Genomic DNA, 17,962 nt, shown 5'->3' with positions numbered 1-17,962 from the left:
TTTCAAAGCGTTCAATAGATTATAAAGAATTGAAAACGGAAATCTGTTGTATTTTTTGCATTAGGAGATTTTTTTCTCAAAATAAATGCTATTTCAATCAAAAACATCTTTACAGGTCAAGTTACATGTTAACACAGGAGACCTTCTTGGAAATCGCCTTCACAACTCTCCCATCCATTGAACTTGTGAGTCCATGTATTGTTTCTGCCTGGATTTCATTTGTGTATGCCGGAATTACCTCCCAGAGCTGCTGTTCTGAGGTATACTGCCGCCCACCCTCATAGATCTTCCTTTTAAGGATGCTCCACAGGTTCTCAATAGGGTTGAGGTCAGGGGATGATGGTGACCACACCATGACTTTCTCTCCCTTTATGCCCATAGCAGCCAAGGACTCAATGGTATTTTTTGCAGCATGGGATGGTGCATTGTCTTGCATGAAAATGATTTTACTCCAGAAGGCACCCTTCTTCTTTTTATACCATGGCAGGAAATGATCAGTTAGGAACTCCACATATTTTGCAGAGGTCATTTTGACACCTTCGGGCACCCTAAAGGGGCCTACCAGCTCACTCCCCATTATTCCAGCCCAATACATCACTCCACCACCCCCTTGCTGACGTCGCAGCCTTGTTGGGACATGGTGGCCATCCAACAGCCATCCAGAACTCCATCCATCTGTACCATCCAGTGTAGCACGGCATTCATCAGTGAATAAAACTGTTTGAAAATTTGTCTTCATGTATTTCTGAGCCCACTGCAAACGTTTCTCCTTGTGAGCATTGGTTAGGGGTGGCCCAAATACAGCTTTATGCACTACTGCAAGCCTCTGAAGGATCCTGCATCGAGAGGTTCTTGGGACTCCAGAGGCACCAGCAGCTTCAAATACCTGTTTGCTGCTCAGCAGTGGCTTTTTAACAGCTGCTCTCTTAATACGATGCATTTGCTTGACAGAAATCTTCCTCAATACACCTTTATCTGAACTAACCCGCCTGCGCTCTGAATCACACACATATCTTTTCACAGTATGATGATCTCTCTTAAGATTTTGTGAAATTTCCAGTGTTTTCATACCTTTTGCAAGGCATTGTAATATTTCACGCTTTTCATCTGCAGAAGGATCTTTCTTTCTCCCCATATTGCATGAAACCTGTGACTTGCTTAATAATGTGGAACAACATTATATTAATTACGCTCACCTGCCAAATTAATTATCAAACCTGTCTGAAATTGATGTCAGTGACAGGAGAAACAACACAAGCGAAATGTTACATTGAAAAACAAATGTTTATTTAAGTGAAATCCTACTTTCATAATAATTTGGTGTAGTAACACAGTGTAGTGTTCCCCACAGTTGTTGAATGTGTAACCACTCGTCTTCCTCTTTGATGACCCCTAAGCCATGAAATTTGATTCAAAGTTCAGAAAAGCTACTAAGTGCACCTTTGAGTGCAATGCTGTTGGTAAGAAATTATTACTTATGATTATATAATTATTTTAATGGATGTTTTAATATTCATTACGGACTTGTAACTAATAAGAGAGAGTTGAGACAAAAAAATCACTGAGTGTTGCCATGGTTACATGGGAGAAATTTTGTTAAATCTTCAGTGTCAATAAATTGAGCAGTGTCATTTCTGAAGGTCTACATCACAATTTTCTCTGAGAGTAAAGTGATTCTAGACTGCATCATAAAGCATTGAAGTTGAACAGTGTGTGACTCCCTCTAGTGGACGTTGTGGAGTATTCTGTTGTCTTTGCTCCAAAGTTTTGGACACAGTTTTGGTGTTTCCTGTCACTGTGGGCTGCAGAGCACAGTAGTACACAGCAGAGTCTGTCACTGCAGTAGAGGAGATCTGCAGATCCACTCGATGCTTTTCTTCAGTCAGATCAGTAAAGAACCTTCTGCCCGATTTCAGAGATTCTGCTGTTTTTGTAAAGTTAATCCCTGAGATGAACAGGAGGAACTCTGGTGGTTTTCCTGGATATTGTCGATACCAGAAGAAATAATCACCAGCTGCAGCACTTTGAGAGTATCTGTAGGACAGAGTAACAGTGCTGTCTTCTAAACTGGACTCTTCATCCTTGACTGGAGTGAGTCCTTCACAGCTGACACCTAAAGGAAGACATAACTCTGTAACTTTACGATCTGAACGTTTTTATCAATGAATCTCTTTTAATGTTAATTCTCTCACGTACCTCTTATTGTGACCAGAAACAAAGTCACAAACAGACTGAAGTTCACTGACAGCATCTTAAAGATGAAGAGAATCTGTCTGTTTTTTGTATGAAACAACACTGTGATGGTTTGTCTTTTCTGTACTTGAGTCATAGTTTTGCTCCTCCCTTAATCCCTCCCTCCTTCCTCTCACACCTCTGACAAATAGTGTGTTTGTCTCTGCTGTGGTGGTGTTATTCACTAAGTTACATCATTTCCATCAGGTAAGAAGCAGAACAAGACAGAAGGAGTTAAATCTTTAATTAGATGATATACTACTATTCACTTACACATGACAACCATATGAATTACTTATTAAATACTTTACTCAATCAATATTATTCACATTATGACATTTGTGACATTTGAGGCCTTATCCAATCATGTGAATACAAAAATAAATCGCCTTCGAAGGTGTTTTTTAGCTTCAAAGAGGAAGTTTGTTTGCATCTGTCAAATTGTCTCTATAATTTCATAGTTGATCTTTACTTGGTCATCCATGAATTTTATTTTGTCTTTTAAAAAGTTGTTTTAGAAAAGTTAAAACTTCCAGACAGGGTCCTATATATTTCACAGATGCTGAGTCAGAACCTTGACATCAGGTGTTTTTTACAGAATGGACGTTTTAATCATTTCCTCTTTAAAGAGGAGGTATGATGCTCATGTCCAGCTCTATATCTGTATTCTGGGACTCCACTACAGCAGCTTTGCATGATTCACAGATCTAATAAGTCCTTCTTCATCTTATTGTGGCATACATATACATTGTTATTGTATATATTTTTTTACTTTTATTTTTCACTTAAGTACTGTAAATGTGTATATTTTTATTTTCCATTTCTTATTTTTATATTTTGTACGTACTTTTAGCTCTCAATTATGCTACTTTTTACTCTTGAATGGGAGTACCGGTACTGTACAATTTCCCCCCGGGGATCAATAAACTATTTCTGATTCTGATTCTGATTCTGAACTAGTGAACGGCAGCTACAGTTAGCAGTAGTTAACGATGACTTTAGCAACATGTAAAGCCATCTGTCCATAAAGAAACGACCTCCTACCTACTTTCCTTCACAACAGAAAAAGCTCTTTCTGTGAGACACTGAACAACCTGAGTAGCAGTGAAGAGCCGTCCTGAGCAGAGCAGCCCAACAACTCAACAGACTGAGGGGGGTGAGGGGTCCTCTACTTCGTGGCCGTGCTTTGTTTTCTTACTTCTTCTTCGTGGTAAATAACTGTAAAACTAAAGCAAGTTGAAGAAAACGTCAATGTCAACTATTATACCCAGACTATGAGCGGTAAGCTTAAAGAGAAATTCCAGTATTTTTTTAACCTGGGCCCTATTTCAACACACTCTGGTTCCTAAAAGAGTAATTGTCACAAAAAGTTTTGGAATTGGTCCAGTAGATTATGGAAAGGATCCCTACAGAGATAGACCTTTTTGTTTAACCAGAAACACTGGCTGACTTCGAAGCCACCTACTATACTAGCAGTATGTACTGATTTGGCCAAAATGTAGCATGTTAAAAACACCCGAATGTTATACTGATTCGGAAAAATATCTCCAGTGTGCTTCGGACCAGTCTATCTTGCATACTGTGCACTCCCACAATGCAAAGCGCTGCCATTAACATTAGGTAAACTTTCACTTATTTCACCAGTCCAACAAAATCTGTTTCTGAACAAACAGACAACCCAGTTACTGAATCTTCACTCATATTAGATCTACAAGGTCTCGTTTAAAAGTGGGTTCCAACTATCGTAAGGCAGGGGCATAATACCTGCATGATTATTACTTCTGCTTTCCAAAACCGGAAACCGTCTAAGCCTGGCCGGGCATACTGCAAAATGCATCGATTTGACAGTTTCATACTGCATACTACTATGAAATGTATGAACTGCATACTGCATACTGCATTTGTCGATAGTATGTAGTAGGTAGTTCCGCAAATAACACACTTATCGCGATTTCACAGTGGGCCTTCTCCTTGAGCGAGACTTCTGTTTCTGGTTAAACAAAAAGGATCTTACTCTTTGTAGGGATCCTTTCCATAATGTTGTCAGAGACTGACAAGGATTACGCTGCAGCCACTGCAGCCCATTCACAGCTGCTGGTTGAGGCGATTCACTGGACCAAAACCTTTTGGTAACTATTTCTCATTTAGACACCAACACGTGAAAATAGGGCCCATAATTAAAAAGGATAATTAAAGGATCTCAGTTCTGGACTCTGGATTATATACCAGCTGCCATAATGACTGGATTTGAATGGAATCTGTGATCACATTTTGAAATCAAAATAATGGAAATTATGTAAATAATAATATGATTTGATGGCAACATGTAAATAGAAAATGAGAGGACCCAGGTTTGAACCCTGTGGTACACCATAAGAAGTCTGTGATCCCAACCAGTTTATGGAGATACTCTAAACTATGTGATTTGTCAATACTGGAGTTAATTATAACAGCAAATAAAATAACAGCATTACATATGATTACTATGTATTGAATAGTTAACTCATATATGTTGTTATATATGTCTGCATTGTTAAAATCGTTAGAATGCCTTATAAAAATATTTGACCTTCAAAGCCGAATTTGAGTTTTGTTAGATGTCAGAAGATTTGCTGTTACTCTGTTATGATGAGGTATTGTTCAAATAAATAACAAACAGCACCTCATTATCTCCAGAATTTATGTCAGATGAAACAACACTTTCCCTCTTCGTTTTTTCTTTACTGCTTCATTTTCTTTTGTTTTATCGTCATTACAAAGATTGTAGACTGCATCAAAAACCATTGAAGTTAAACAGTGTGTGACTCCCTCTAGTGGACGTTGTGGAGTATTCTGTTGTCTTTGCTCCAAAGGTTTTTGTACACAGTTTTGGTGTTTCCTGTCACTGTGGGCCGCAGAGCACAGTAGTACACAGCAGAGTCAGACAGCTGAAGCTTCTGGATCTTCAGAGGAACTGATCTTAAGGTGGAATCCAGTGTGGAAGAAAATCTCTCCCTGAACTCATCTGGTGTGTTCCCTTCATCCAGTTTAATGCGGTTCAGTATGAATTTGGGGCTGTTGTTTCCATCCTGTTTGTACCAGAAGAGATAATTAGTTGATGAACTGCTGTTATATTGACAGTCAAGTGTTACTGCCTCTCCTTCAGTCGCAGTCACATCTCCTTTTGGTTGCAGCACGTTGTCTTTTTGTGCTCTGCATTCTGTAAAACAGCAACAAATAGTATCAGTGTGCTGTTAAAGAATCATGTCAATGTTGGATCCATAAAGAAACAGAGGTGTGTTCATACCAAGGCACATAGCAGCCAGCAACACTGAGATCAACAGAGGCGTCATATGTTCAGTGTTGAGTAACTGTGAGCTACAGCAAGTATAAAGAAGGCTGTGATGTCTCTGTTTAGTCTTCATCAACACTGAGGTGGTGGATTAGAAGGAGGAGCCTGATCACAGTGACAGAGCTCATTCACAGCCCTGTGTTATTCCCAGACTGACAACTTTACACTAAACACATTTCTGTGCCACTCTCCTTTCCTGGTGTAACTCGTCTTGTATGTCGTCATCATTGAAATGTCAGGTGACATGTTTCCTGTTTTACAGCTGGTGCAGACTCACTTTGTTCCCTGACATATAAAAGGTGCTGATTGTTGTGAACCTGCTACGGCTCCTTAATAGTTATTATCAGAAAGATTGAAAGTAAACTGAGAATGAATATTTGAACAAACTAATTGTGAAACTTGGTAAAAGCTTCAGCTGTTAATCAGTTTTAATTTTGACGTCTGGAAACATAAATTACTGTTAGTTTCAGAGTTGTATTAGTTGATGCTTTAGTGTCTATTTTGGGTGTATTTCCACATGTTAGACAACGTAGACCTTCTGTCGAGGTGTAGGTCGTCTTAGCAGGCGGCCCAGTATCCACACATGGCTACAGTCAGTCTGTCCATCACACAATCTGTCTTTTATCAACAACTTTAATCTCTTTTGGGAACAAGCTTCATTCTTCAGAAGAGATGGTATCCACCCCTGCTTCCACGGCACGAGTGCACTTTCAGCTAACATTTGGCATGCAGTTACTACAGCCTCACGTCACTGACTGACTGCAGTTCACTCCACAACAGCTCTGGACTACACACCAGTCACTGATGGCTCCTCTACCCCAGTGACCCCCAGTGTCCTCTTGACCACCTGTTTCCACCTCCAGCTCCCTCTACAGCCCAAATAATTATTGGGACAATCCAGAGAGCCTCTCTATCATCCCAGTTTCAATCAATAATAGACCACACAAACGCTATACTGCAGTACGCAAATCTTTAATCTCCTCCAATTTAACCCTTTCATGCATGAATTATGACAGCCTCAGTCAGGATTTCAGAGTGTTTTTATTTCTCTTTAGGCATGAAAAAAAAAAATCCACTCGGGTGGACAGCATGCGTTTGAGTTTTCAACTGAAGAAATATGTATTTAACACACCAATGAATAAAATGGAAATTTTAACAATTGTATTACTCCTTAGTTGTTACTTGTTGTTACCAAATTTTATTTACCTGCAAAGGTGTCCTACTCTAGAAGGATTGGCAAGGTATTCCTGAGCTGCTCAGCGTTCCTGGCCTTCCGTTGGCCATCTTGGTTTTGAGACATTTGTGTTGCACTTACAACAGCTGGCCAGTGGGTGGAAGCGTATGGGATGACGCACCAGCGTCCACTGTGGTGGTTGATGTGCAGCTACACCATTAAAACCCATGTAGATACAAGAAAACAGCTTTTGAATAGCTGTCCACTGTAGTGACCACTATGCGTGAAAGGGTTAATTGTCTAAGACCCACATTGGCAACTCAGCTCCTGAATGTTCCAGACATTAAGACCCCCCCCCCTCTAGCAAATTTGGTCTGCTAAATGTGAGGTCCCTCTCTCATAAGACATTTGTATTCAACAACTTCAGTTTGTCCCAGAACATAGATGAACTGGCACAGTAGGAGGGGAGAACACAGACTAAATACACCCAGGTGAGTAGCTTAGGAGGGGCAGGTGAAACTAATGAGGCAGCAGGTAATCATACTGGCGGGAAACACACAAAAGCAGGAAATGAAGTGTCTGAAATGAGAGTAGAGGTAAGTACTACTGATGTGTATTATTTGATACTAATCATAAAAGTAGTCTTTTCGTAAAATGATATGCAGTACAAAGTTGCCACGTATGCAATGTTCCAGGTAAACAACTAGCAGATGTTGGGGCCCATAAAGATAAGATCTATTGTTGTTTAGGAGAGGTCTTGGTATGTGAAAGGTCATTCTGAGAGGTCTCTTTTCCTGACCTCTATATGGGGAACGGAAGTTTACAGACTCGTGTGTTGTAGTAGGACCCCATGTATGTCTAAAGGTATAAAAGACAAGCTTGAACAGTGTTCGAGGCAGCAGTACTGATTTGGCTACGGGTGCTGTCCAGCTTAAGATGCGCATGCCTGTTGATCCTGATCTTTGATGCAAATAAAGAATATTATGTGAAAAGTCAGTATCAGCCGAGTTTCCTTCCATCATCGAATCATCGCCTACATCTGGGGAATGAAGAAGAAATTGACAACACTACAAAATAAAACAGGAAATGTGCAACACATAAGACATGAACAATAAGACAACAGGCTATCGAACAGGACGCGATGTGACAGTAACTTAGGTTTGGAAAGGTGCTATGGAAAGAAAATTTTACTTCCAATGGAAGTAGCCCATCGTGACTCACATGGTACGAAGAGGATTTAGTGAGTAAGTCAGTGTCCATTGATTTGTTGTCATGGTGTCTTGTGTTTGAAGCTTCATCCAGTTGGTTTCTCATTGATGTGGATTTGCTGCTCATGTGAATCCTCCCACAGTGTTTCATTAGCAGCTGTAACCACAGTGACTCTGATAAAACAGCAGAATCCATCTGATATGAAGCCGCGCTTTGAATACCACTTCCCTCCTCTTTGAAGAGTAGTCAGATATCTGTGTTCAGGTTTTTGTACAGCCTCTTCTACTCTTTGTATCACTGTGTTTCTAGAGCACAGTAGTAGAGAGCTGTGTCTGCCAGGGTTAGGCCTCTTATGGTCAGTTCAGTTGACGTTCTGGATGTTTTGGAGTCATATCGTTTGTCAGGAATGTGTTCCTGACGACTCTGTGATCTTGCTCCTTTCCAGAGTATAAACTGAGGTGCCTGAAGGTCAGAATGATGTTTGTACCAGTAAAGGTAAATATACGTGTCAGATGTCTCATAGTCACATCTGAGTGTGACAGATTCTCCTTCTCTTTCACTGACTTCATCTCCTACAGGAGAGATTTTGTCTCCAGCTATTAGTCCTGGAAAAAGTGGAGAAAATGAAGCCATCAGACTAACATTGTTCATGAGGCTGAGAGGAGAAGACAGTGGAAAATATCAACTGTACAGTGTTACTCTGTGGACAGAAACAGCTCAACTGTTCAGAGATTTCTGCTCTGAACTCCAGTTTCGATAAATCTTTGGAAAATAATGAAAACATGTTGAGCTTTCTATCTTACCAAAGAACAGAGCAGCCAGAATAATCCACAGCCAATGTTCCATCTCTACAACAAGGTTTAAATCAACAGGAGAAACTAGCTGATGTTCAACATTCAGTCTGAGAATTGTTCTCTTCACAGCAGCAGTTATTATTGACAGAATGGTTGAACACAGTGCAGAAGTAGTGCACCGCCTACTTGATAATGTCGCCCTCTAGTGGAGGTAAAAGGTTCAGTACAACAGTGTGGAGAAAAGGCTTCCAGCAGCTTGTCAGTGTGTCAGCTTGTGTTTTTGTACAGAGACTGTGGGTTTGCTGTCACTGTGGGCCTCACAGCACAGTAGTACAGACCAGAGTCTGTCACTGCAGCAGAGGAGATCTGCAGATCCACTCGATGCTTTTCTTCAGTCAGATCAGTAAAGAACCTTCTGTCCGATTCCAGAGACTCTGCTGGTCTTGTAAAGTTAGCCCCTGAGATGTATAGGAGAAACTCTGGTGGATTTCCTGGATATTGTCGATACCAGAAGAAATAATCATCAGCTGCAGCACTTTTGGAGTATCTGTAGGACAGAGTAACAGTGCTGTCTTCTAAACTGGACTCTTCATCCTTGACTGGAGTGAGTCCTTCACAGCTGACACCTAAAGGAAGACATAACTCTGTTATTTCATGTTGTAAAAGACTCAATAAATCATTCACATTCAGATGTTATTGGAATTAAACTTTTTCATGCTGCATGATCAAACATACCTGTTAGAGAGGAAAGAAACACCAGAGAAAACACATAAAACTGCAGTGACATCATGTTGAATAAAGTAAAGTTTGTTTTGTGTCTTGAACTCTGCTGAATATGGAAGTTCCTCTCTCTTCTATAGTTCAGTAACAGCTTAGCTCCTCCCTGAATCTCTCCGTCTCCTCTTACATCTTTATTTTCAGTTCTGTTTGAAGCCATGGTGATGCATCTTGTGTTTGCTGAGAGCCAAAGGAAAGCATTTAAGGCTTAAATAAAAGAGGTTCAACAACTGTCCCCTGTTGGACCCCATCCAGCATGTTAAACTGACTGTGGCAACAACCGCTAATAAAACCTCCTGTTTTTGCAGACAGTATTCCTGGAGAGAGATGACAGAAAGACTCCTCTAACTGTCATCTTCCAAGGTGTTACCTAGTGAAGGAAACATGTTGTATTTAGACTTCTGTTCCAAAGTGAGATATCCATCACTTGAAAAACAGCACACATTGACAAAAATATACAGAGTTGAAAAGAGATTTAAAAAAATGTTTCAGAGAGATGAAATGTTAATTGAATCTGTAGTATACATACGTTTTCAGTGGTTTTGTGAGTTGTTGGAAATCCAGAATTAATTATTCTGCATGAAAGTTAATGATGCATCAAACACTCTCCCACATTGTGGCTTTTTATTTTTATTTTTTATTTTGTTTCATCGTCATTACAAAGATTGTAGACTGCATCATAAACCATTGAAGTTGAACAGTGTGTGACTCCCTCTAGTGGACGTTGTGGAGTACTCTGTTGTCTTTGCTCCAAAGGTTTTTGTACACAGTTTTGGTGTTTCCTGTCACTGTGGGCCGCAGAGCACAGTAGTACACAGCAGAGTCAGACAGCTGAAGCTTCTGGATCTTCAGAGGAACTGATCTTAAGGTGGAATCCAGTGTGGAAGAAAATCTCTCCCTGAACTCATCTGGTGTGTTCCCTTCATCCAGTTTAAAGCGGCTCAGTATGAATTTGGGGCTGTTGTTTCCATCCTGTTTGTACCAGAAGAGATAGGGTACTTTATCACTTGTCTCAAATGTACAGTCAAGTGTAACTGTCTCTCCTTCAGTAGCAATGACTTCTCCTGTTGGCTGCATCACTCTGTCTTCTCCTTTACACTCTGGGGAAGAAGAGAACATGTAGAGAAAGAGATGAATCAATAAAGATGATTGATTAAAGGAGAACAATCAGTAGGTTTAAAGACTTACCTAGCCAGAGAGTCAGAATCAGGATGTTTCTCAGCCAGTGTTTCATGTCTGCAGTGAGAGGGGAGGAGAGAGAGGAAGAACATTGATGCTCTGATGGATCTGGGCCTTCACATCATTGGCCCTTCCTCTTCATCATCTTTGGAGGAACTCTCAACATTTACATCTCATTTAACGTGATGAAATCATTGTCATGAGTCTCAATGACTCTGTTGGAGATATAAGGTATCTAACATGAGGTCTGCCACCACATCTTATCAACAATGATAGGAACACAAACTGTGGAGGAAAAGGACTTCCCTGTCAAGTGCTTCTGTCTAAAGAGAGTTAAGAATCACACAAACAAGGAACTGGATTATATCTTTTTAATGTCGATGAAACTGAATTGATCCATTTAAAAAGAAGAAGTAACATTACATTCTTTCAGTAAATCATGTTGTCAGTGTCCACATGATGGTGCTGTTGTTCAGTAAGAGGAGGAGCTGAAGTGTGTAAATCTTCAGTGAGGAGCTGTCAGGTTTTTGTACAGAGACTGTGGGTTTGCTGTCACTGTGGGCCTCACAGCACAGTAGTACAGAGCAGAGTCTGTCACTGCAGCAGAGGAGATCTGCAGATCAAACTGTTGTCTATCTTTGTAATGGTTCAATGACAATCCTGGTTCCTCTGAAAATTCCTTGATGAGAAGCTGTGGAGATGAACTGGACTTCTGTAGATACCAGTAGAGGTTTAGTACAGAGCCTGAATAGTTGCAGGAGAGAGTGACAGTGTCTCCTTCCAAGGCCAGCATTACATCTTTTAATGGTCTCACTAAATCCTCAGAGGATCCTGAAAAGATCAAAGATATATTTCACCCAGACATTTGAATTTTTTTCATCATATTTATATTTATTATATATATTTAAAGTTGATGTATAAAAAGTGAATGAATTCAAAGAACAGAAGAAGTTTTTTACATGTTTTACATCTTGATGCTTGTTTTGATTTCTTACCAGTATGAAACGTGAACATCATCATCCAAACTAACCAGAGCTGCATTATTTTCACTTGTACTGAATGAACAGTAGAGAGAACACAGCAGCTCTTCAGTTACAAAATGAATCCTTTCATATTCAGTCTTGTAGCTCCTCCTCTTTCTGTGGTCTGTTTACATTCAGGCTGATGGAAGCCGTAGAAATGACAGTGATGCTGCAGTCATCATCATCCAAGAAGGTCAGACTGAAGGAGGAAAATTCACCTGAATGAATCTGGAGAGGAACAACTTTCTGAAACATCAAAAAGCCGTCAACGGCATTCTGTACAGACATGCTAACTGTCTTGTGAATGTGAAACATGGTCAAATAACAAAAATGAGTTCAAGTTCAAACTGTCAGTTTAACACTAAAATACTGTAGACAATGCAGAGAGACAGACTTGTTGTTTATTGTTGTGATTCTGATCAACTTTCTTTTTAGCTGGTCTTCTGATTTGAAATCCAGATCGAATGATTCTCTGTGACAGTGTTAAATAATGCAGCAAACACTCTCTCACATTATGGCTTGTAGTTCTCAATTTCTCTGTTGTTTTTTTCTCACCTCTACAAAGAATCTGGACTGTATCACAAATCGAAGTTGAACAGTGTGTGACTCCCTCTAGTGGACGTTGTGCAGTATTCTGTTGTCTTTGCTCCAAAGGTTTTTGTACACAGTTGTGGTGTTTCCTGTCACTGTGGGCTTCACAGCGCAGTAGTACACAGCAGAGTCTGTCACTGCAGCAGAGAAGATGTTCATTATGATTTGGTTTTGATCCACTTCAATCTTCAGTCCAGAGATTGGATCATTTCCTACATTTCCTGAAGAAGAGTGTGAGATGAGGAACTCTGGTGGTTTTCCTGGATATTGTCGATACCAGAAGAAATAATCACCAGTTGATTTTTTGTATGTGTAGGACAGAGTAACAGTGCTGCCCTCTAAACTGGACTCTTCATCCTTGACTGGAGTGAGTCCTTCACAGCTGACACCTAAAGGAAGACATAACTCTGTTATTTCATGTTGTAAAAGACTCAATAAATCATTCACATTCAGATGTTATTGGAATTAAACTTTTTCATGCTGCATGATCTAACATACCTGTTAGAGTGGAAAGAAACACCAGAGAAAACACATAAAACTGCAGTGACATCATGTTGAATAAAGTAAAGTTTGTTTTGTATCTTGAACTCTGCTGAATATGGAAGTTCCTCTCTCTTCTATAGTTCAGTAACAGCTTAGCTCCTCCCTGAATCTCTCCGTCTCCTCTTACATCTTTATTTTCAGTTCTGTGTGAAGCCATGGTGATGCATCTTGTGTTTGCTGAGAGCCAAAGGAAAGCATTTAAGGCTTAAATAAAAGAGGTTCAACAACTGACCCCTGTTGGACCCCATCCAGCATGTTAAACTGACTGTGGCAACAACCACTGATAAAACCTCCTGTTTTTGCAGACAGTATTCCTGGGGAGAGATGACAGAAAGACTCATCTAACTGTCATCTTCCAAGGTGTTACCTAGTGATGGAAACATGTTGTATTTAGACTTCTGTTCCAAAGTGAGATATCCATCACTTGAAAAACAGCACACATTGACAAAAATATACAGAGTTGAAAAGAGATTTCAAAAAATGTTTCAGAGAGATGAAATGTTAATTAAATCTGTAGTATACATACGTTTTCAGTGGTTTTGTGAGTTGTTGGAAATCCAGAATGAATTATTCTACATGAAAGTTAATGATGCATCAAACACTCTCCCACATTGTGGCTTTTTATTTTTCTATTTTCTTTTGTTTTATCGTCATTACAAAGACTGTAGACTGCATCATAAACCATTGAAGTTGAACAGTGTGTGACTCCCTCTAGTGGACGTTGTGGAGTACTCTGTTGTCTTTGCTCCAAAGGTTTTTGTACACAGTTTTGGTGTTTCCTGTCACTGTGGGCCGCAGAGCACAGTAGTACACAGCAGAGTCTGTCACTTTAGCTGAGATGATCTCCAGATCTACACGTTTCTCTGTTTTGTTAATGTGAGCTGAGAAATCAGAAACAGTTGATGGATGAATCAATCGTTCCTCTGTGATGTAGAGCAGGAACTCTGGTCTGGATCTCTGGTATTGTCGGTACCACTGGATACTGTAGATAGCACCCTCATATTTACAGGTCAGGTTGATGTTTCTTCCCTCTGCAACATGTTCTTCAGTCCTTTCTGGCTTTATGCTGTTCATTGAACCCAGGGCTGCAAAATGAGTCATTCATGTCAGTTAGTCTGCAAGAGGTTCAGACATCAAGAGACTCAACGCAGGTTCTAGACTTTTTCTCTCTTCTGTGATTGTTTGACATGCATTCAATACACCAAATGTCTTTTTCTATCATGGAAGTTGTTACCTTACACAGATAAACCTGTAGTTATGAAATGTTGACCAAATATCTGGTTAATACAGCAGGTTAAATGAGACTTTGATATCTGTTCCAACACTCACCTATAAAGTGAGAGAAAAGTAAAAAGAGGTAAAGCAACATGTCTCTGGAGTTGTTCAAGACAAACAGACAGCAGATGATCAATGTTCTTCCCCCGCAGTAGAATGAAGAAACTAAACAGCCTCTCTGCTGCACAGCCCTTCTCCTCAACATCAAGCTGATTGTGCTTTTAGTTCCTCAAACATTTGTGCTCTGGAGACAGAAATAACCTCATTGGTTGAGTTAAACGTCAGTGGGCGGAGCCAGAGAATGACCTTTTTAGAGATTCTCTGCCCACCAAAGTTCAGTTCAGCCAGTGAGATTATTTCTGCATCCAGAGCAGCTCTGCCTCAGAGAAATGTTGACTGAATGTCCAGGTTCAGTTCTTCACACCATTGTGAGACCAAGGCAGGTCACACTAGAAGAAAGATGACCTGAAGATGTGGTCTTTATTCTGGGAACATGGAGGACATTTTATACTTATTCTATTTTGATGCCTTATACTATTTTATATATTGAATATCAGCCCTAGCGATGATCAGAAGCCATCTTGTCTTAATGTCTTAACTTGTCTTTGTTAAGCCGTTGGATGACTTGTGGTCGATGACGTTGACCCCTTCCCAGTCGCATTGACTGATTTTGGTCTGTGTTTCTCAGACAGCTGATGTTGTCTGTTTCTGCTGTTCATTCAGTCTCTTGTCCAGGGTTCTTGCTGTTTCATGATATAGTGTTCCCCACAGTTGTTGAATGTGTAACCACTCGTCTTCCTCTTTGATGACCCCTGAGCCATGGGATTTGGTTGAAAGCTTCTTAAAGCTACTAAGTGGACCCTTGAGCATAGATTATTTTGCTACACATCCTGTCCCCAAAGGTCATGAATTAACTTCAGGTTCAAATTCAGGCCTCCTATTTTCACAGCACTGTGGTAGATGGTGGAAACTACAACAAGTGGAATTAAACAAAAACTATTTTATGTGCATTATGTATGTATTGTATGTGAATTCAAATTCAGGCCACTTAATTTCACAGAAGTATGTCAGTTTCGGGGGGCAGATACAGCAGTGATGGTGTGTGCAAAGAAAAAAAAATCTAAAACAATTTTATTGGCATAATAACTTACTGTACATGAATGGAACATATTATCAAATATTGTCAGCAAAACAATGGAAATATATGTTGTGTTTTAAAGTTCCTTGATCCAAAGGCAACATGTAAATATTCAATGAGAGGACCCAGGATTGAACCCTGTGGTACACCACAACAAATCACATCCTGAAAGAACAGAGAAACTTCATTTATGAAGAGAAGAACAACAAAATATTCAATTACTCATTTAGTTAACGTTCTATCCAGAACAGCTCATGAGAGGCTTGAAAATCATCTTAAAGGGTACCTATTTTGCTTTTCCTTATTTTTGTCATATATAATGATACAATGTTGGATATTCATATGAAACGTTGCCAACGTTTTGAATAATGAGGTTCTCATATGTAAAAGTAATTCCTGTGATCAAAAACTTCAGGCTTCAGACTTTTCTGATTGCTACGTTTCCAACCTTTTTATGCTTTTGTGCCGAGCTGATGTCAGATTTCTTTATATGGTCATCTGCTCCAGGCACAGCAGTGACAGCACGCCCACAAAAAGAAGAAAACATTTACAAAAGCACGTCCACGAAGCAGAGGGATGCGCTCATCCACCGTCAGCCTGAGTTTTTTGGCCATTTTGCTCAGGACTACTCCAAGTTTTTGGAGGTTGTTCAGTAAGTCTGGCAGAGGTGCTTTTTTCGGTTGTGAAGGAAAGTTGTTTTGTTTCTTGATGGACAGATGGCTTTACTTGTTGCTAAAATAATTGCTAAAGACCACGAACTGTAGCTTCTGTTAGCTAGTTAGCTGTGCAGCTAGTGGACTCTAATCTGACGATTTGGGCCTGAAATCCTCCTCCTCCTGGCAGTCCAAAGCTCCTGTGCTAGCGGTGCGAACGCCAACACTCCTCAGCTACAGTTAGCAGCAGTTAGTGGTTACGTTAAAGCTATGTCCATCAGGAAACAACGTAAATCACCGAGACTTGAGGCGGAGGGAAAACCAGAAACTAATCTCACCAAAATCATGATTTTCACCAAAATCAAAGAATAATGTTATAAATATTGTATGTTTTTGTACAGTAATCAGCAAGGCCCGGTCCCCAGAAAGTTGTGACACCCCTAATATTAATGAATTGCTTTATACTGTCATAGTTGGTGTTTGTAACTGTATGAAGTAAAGAAATACTGCACCAGGATTTCCCTGTCAAGTGCTTCTGTCTAAAGAGAGTTAAGAATCAAACAAACAAGAAACTGGATTACATCTTTTTAATGTCGATGAAACTGAATTGATCCATTTAAAAAGAAGAAGTAACATTACATTCTTTCAGTAAATCATGTTGTCAGTGTCCACATGATGGTGCTGTTGTTCAGTAAGAGGAGGAGCTGAAGTGTGTAAATCTTCAGTGAGGAGCTGTCAGGTTTTTGTACAGAGACTGTGGGTTTGCTGTCACTGTGGGCCTCACAGCACAGTAGTACAGAGCAGAGTCTGTCACTGCAGCAGAGGAGATCTGCAGATGCATTTGGGTTTTATCCTCACTCACATTAGCAGACAGTCCAGAGTTTGGATCATTCAAAATTGTTCCTGTTCCCGAGTGAGAGATGAGGAACTCTGGTGGATTTCCTGGATATTGTCGATACCAGAAGAAATAATCACCAGCTGCAGCACTTTTGGAGTATCTGTAGGACAGAGTAACAGTGCTGTCTTCTAAACTGGACTCTTCATCCTTGACTGGAGTGAGTCCTTCACAGCTGACACCTAAAGGAAGACATAACTCTGTTATTTCATGTTGTAAAAGGCTCAATAAATCATTCACATTCAGATGTTATTGGAATTAAACTTTTTCATGCTGCATGATCTAACATACCTGTTAGAGTGGACAGAAACACCATAGAAAACACATAAAACTGCAGTGACATCATGTTGAATAAAGTAAAGTTTGTTTTGTGTCTTGAACTCTGCTGAATATGGAAGTTCCTCTCTCTTCTATAGTTCAGTAACAGCTTAGCTCCTCCCTGAATCTCTCCGTCTCCTCTTACATCTTTATTTTCAGTTCTGTTTGAAGCCATGGTGATGCATCTTGTGTTTGCTGAGAGCCAAAGGAAAGCATTTAAGGCTTAAATAAAAGAGGTTCAACAACTGTCCCCTGTTGGACCCCATCCAGCATGTTAAACTGACTGTGGCAACAACCGCTAATAAAACCTCCTGTTTTTGCAGACAGTATTCCTGGGGAGAGATGACAGAAAGACTCCTCTAACTGTCATCTTCCAAGGTGTTACCTAGTGATGGAAACATGTTGTATTTAGACTTCTGTTCCAAAGTGAGATATCCATCACTTGAAAAACAGCACACATTGACAAAAATATACAGAGTTGAAAAGAGATTTAAAAAAATGTTTCAGAGAGATGAAATGTTAATTGAATCGGTAGTATACATACGTTTTCAGTGGTTTTGTGAGTTGTTGGAAATCCAGAATGAATTATTCTACATGAAAGTTAATGATGCATCAAACACTCTCTCACATTGTGCCTTTTTATTTTTCTATTTTCTTTTGTTTTATCGTCATTACAAAGATTGTAGACTGCATCATAAACCATTGAAGTTGAACAGTGTGTGACTCCCTCTAGTGGACGTTGTGGAGTACTCTGTTGTCTTTGCTCCAAAGGTTTTTGTACACAGTTTTGGTGTTTCCTGTCACTGTGGGCCTCACTGCACAGTAGTACAG

At 39.9% G+C, this 17,962-nt stretch overlaps 1 gene segment (V, D, J or C); it reads right to left on the bottom strand.

The window, feature by feature from the left end:
* Positions 1-10,231: 10,231 nt before the first annotated feature.
* Positions 10,232-10,751, bottom strand: LOC139296303 (T cell receptor alpha variable 19-like). The segment is given in 2 exon segments: positions 10,232-10,617; positions 10,706-10,751. Coding segments are annotated over 2 exon segments (432 nt in total).
* Positions 10,752-17,962: the final 7,211 nt, after the last annotated feature.

The sequence above is a fragment of the Enoplosus armatus genome, chromosome 14 (genome assembly GCF_043641665.1).
Source record: "Enoplosus armatus isolate fEnoArm2 chromosome 14, fEnoArm2.hap1, whole genome shotgun sequence".
In the NCBI taxonomy this organism is placed as follows: Eukaryota; Metazoa; Chordata; class Actinopteri; order Centrarchiformes; family Enoplosidae; genus Enoplosus; species Enoplosus armatus.
Note: the sequence above shows the minus strand (reverse complement) of the source record. Positions and strands in the feature narration are given on the sequence as shown.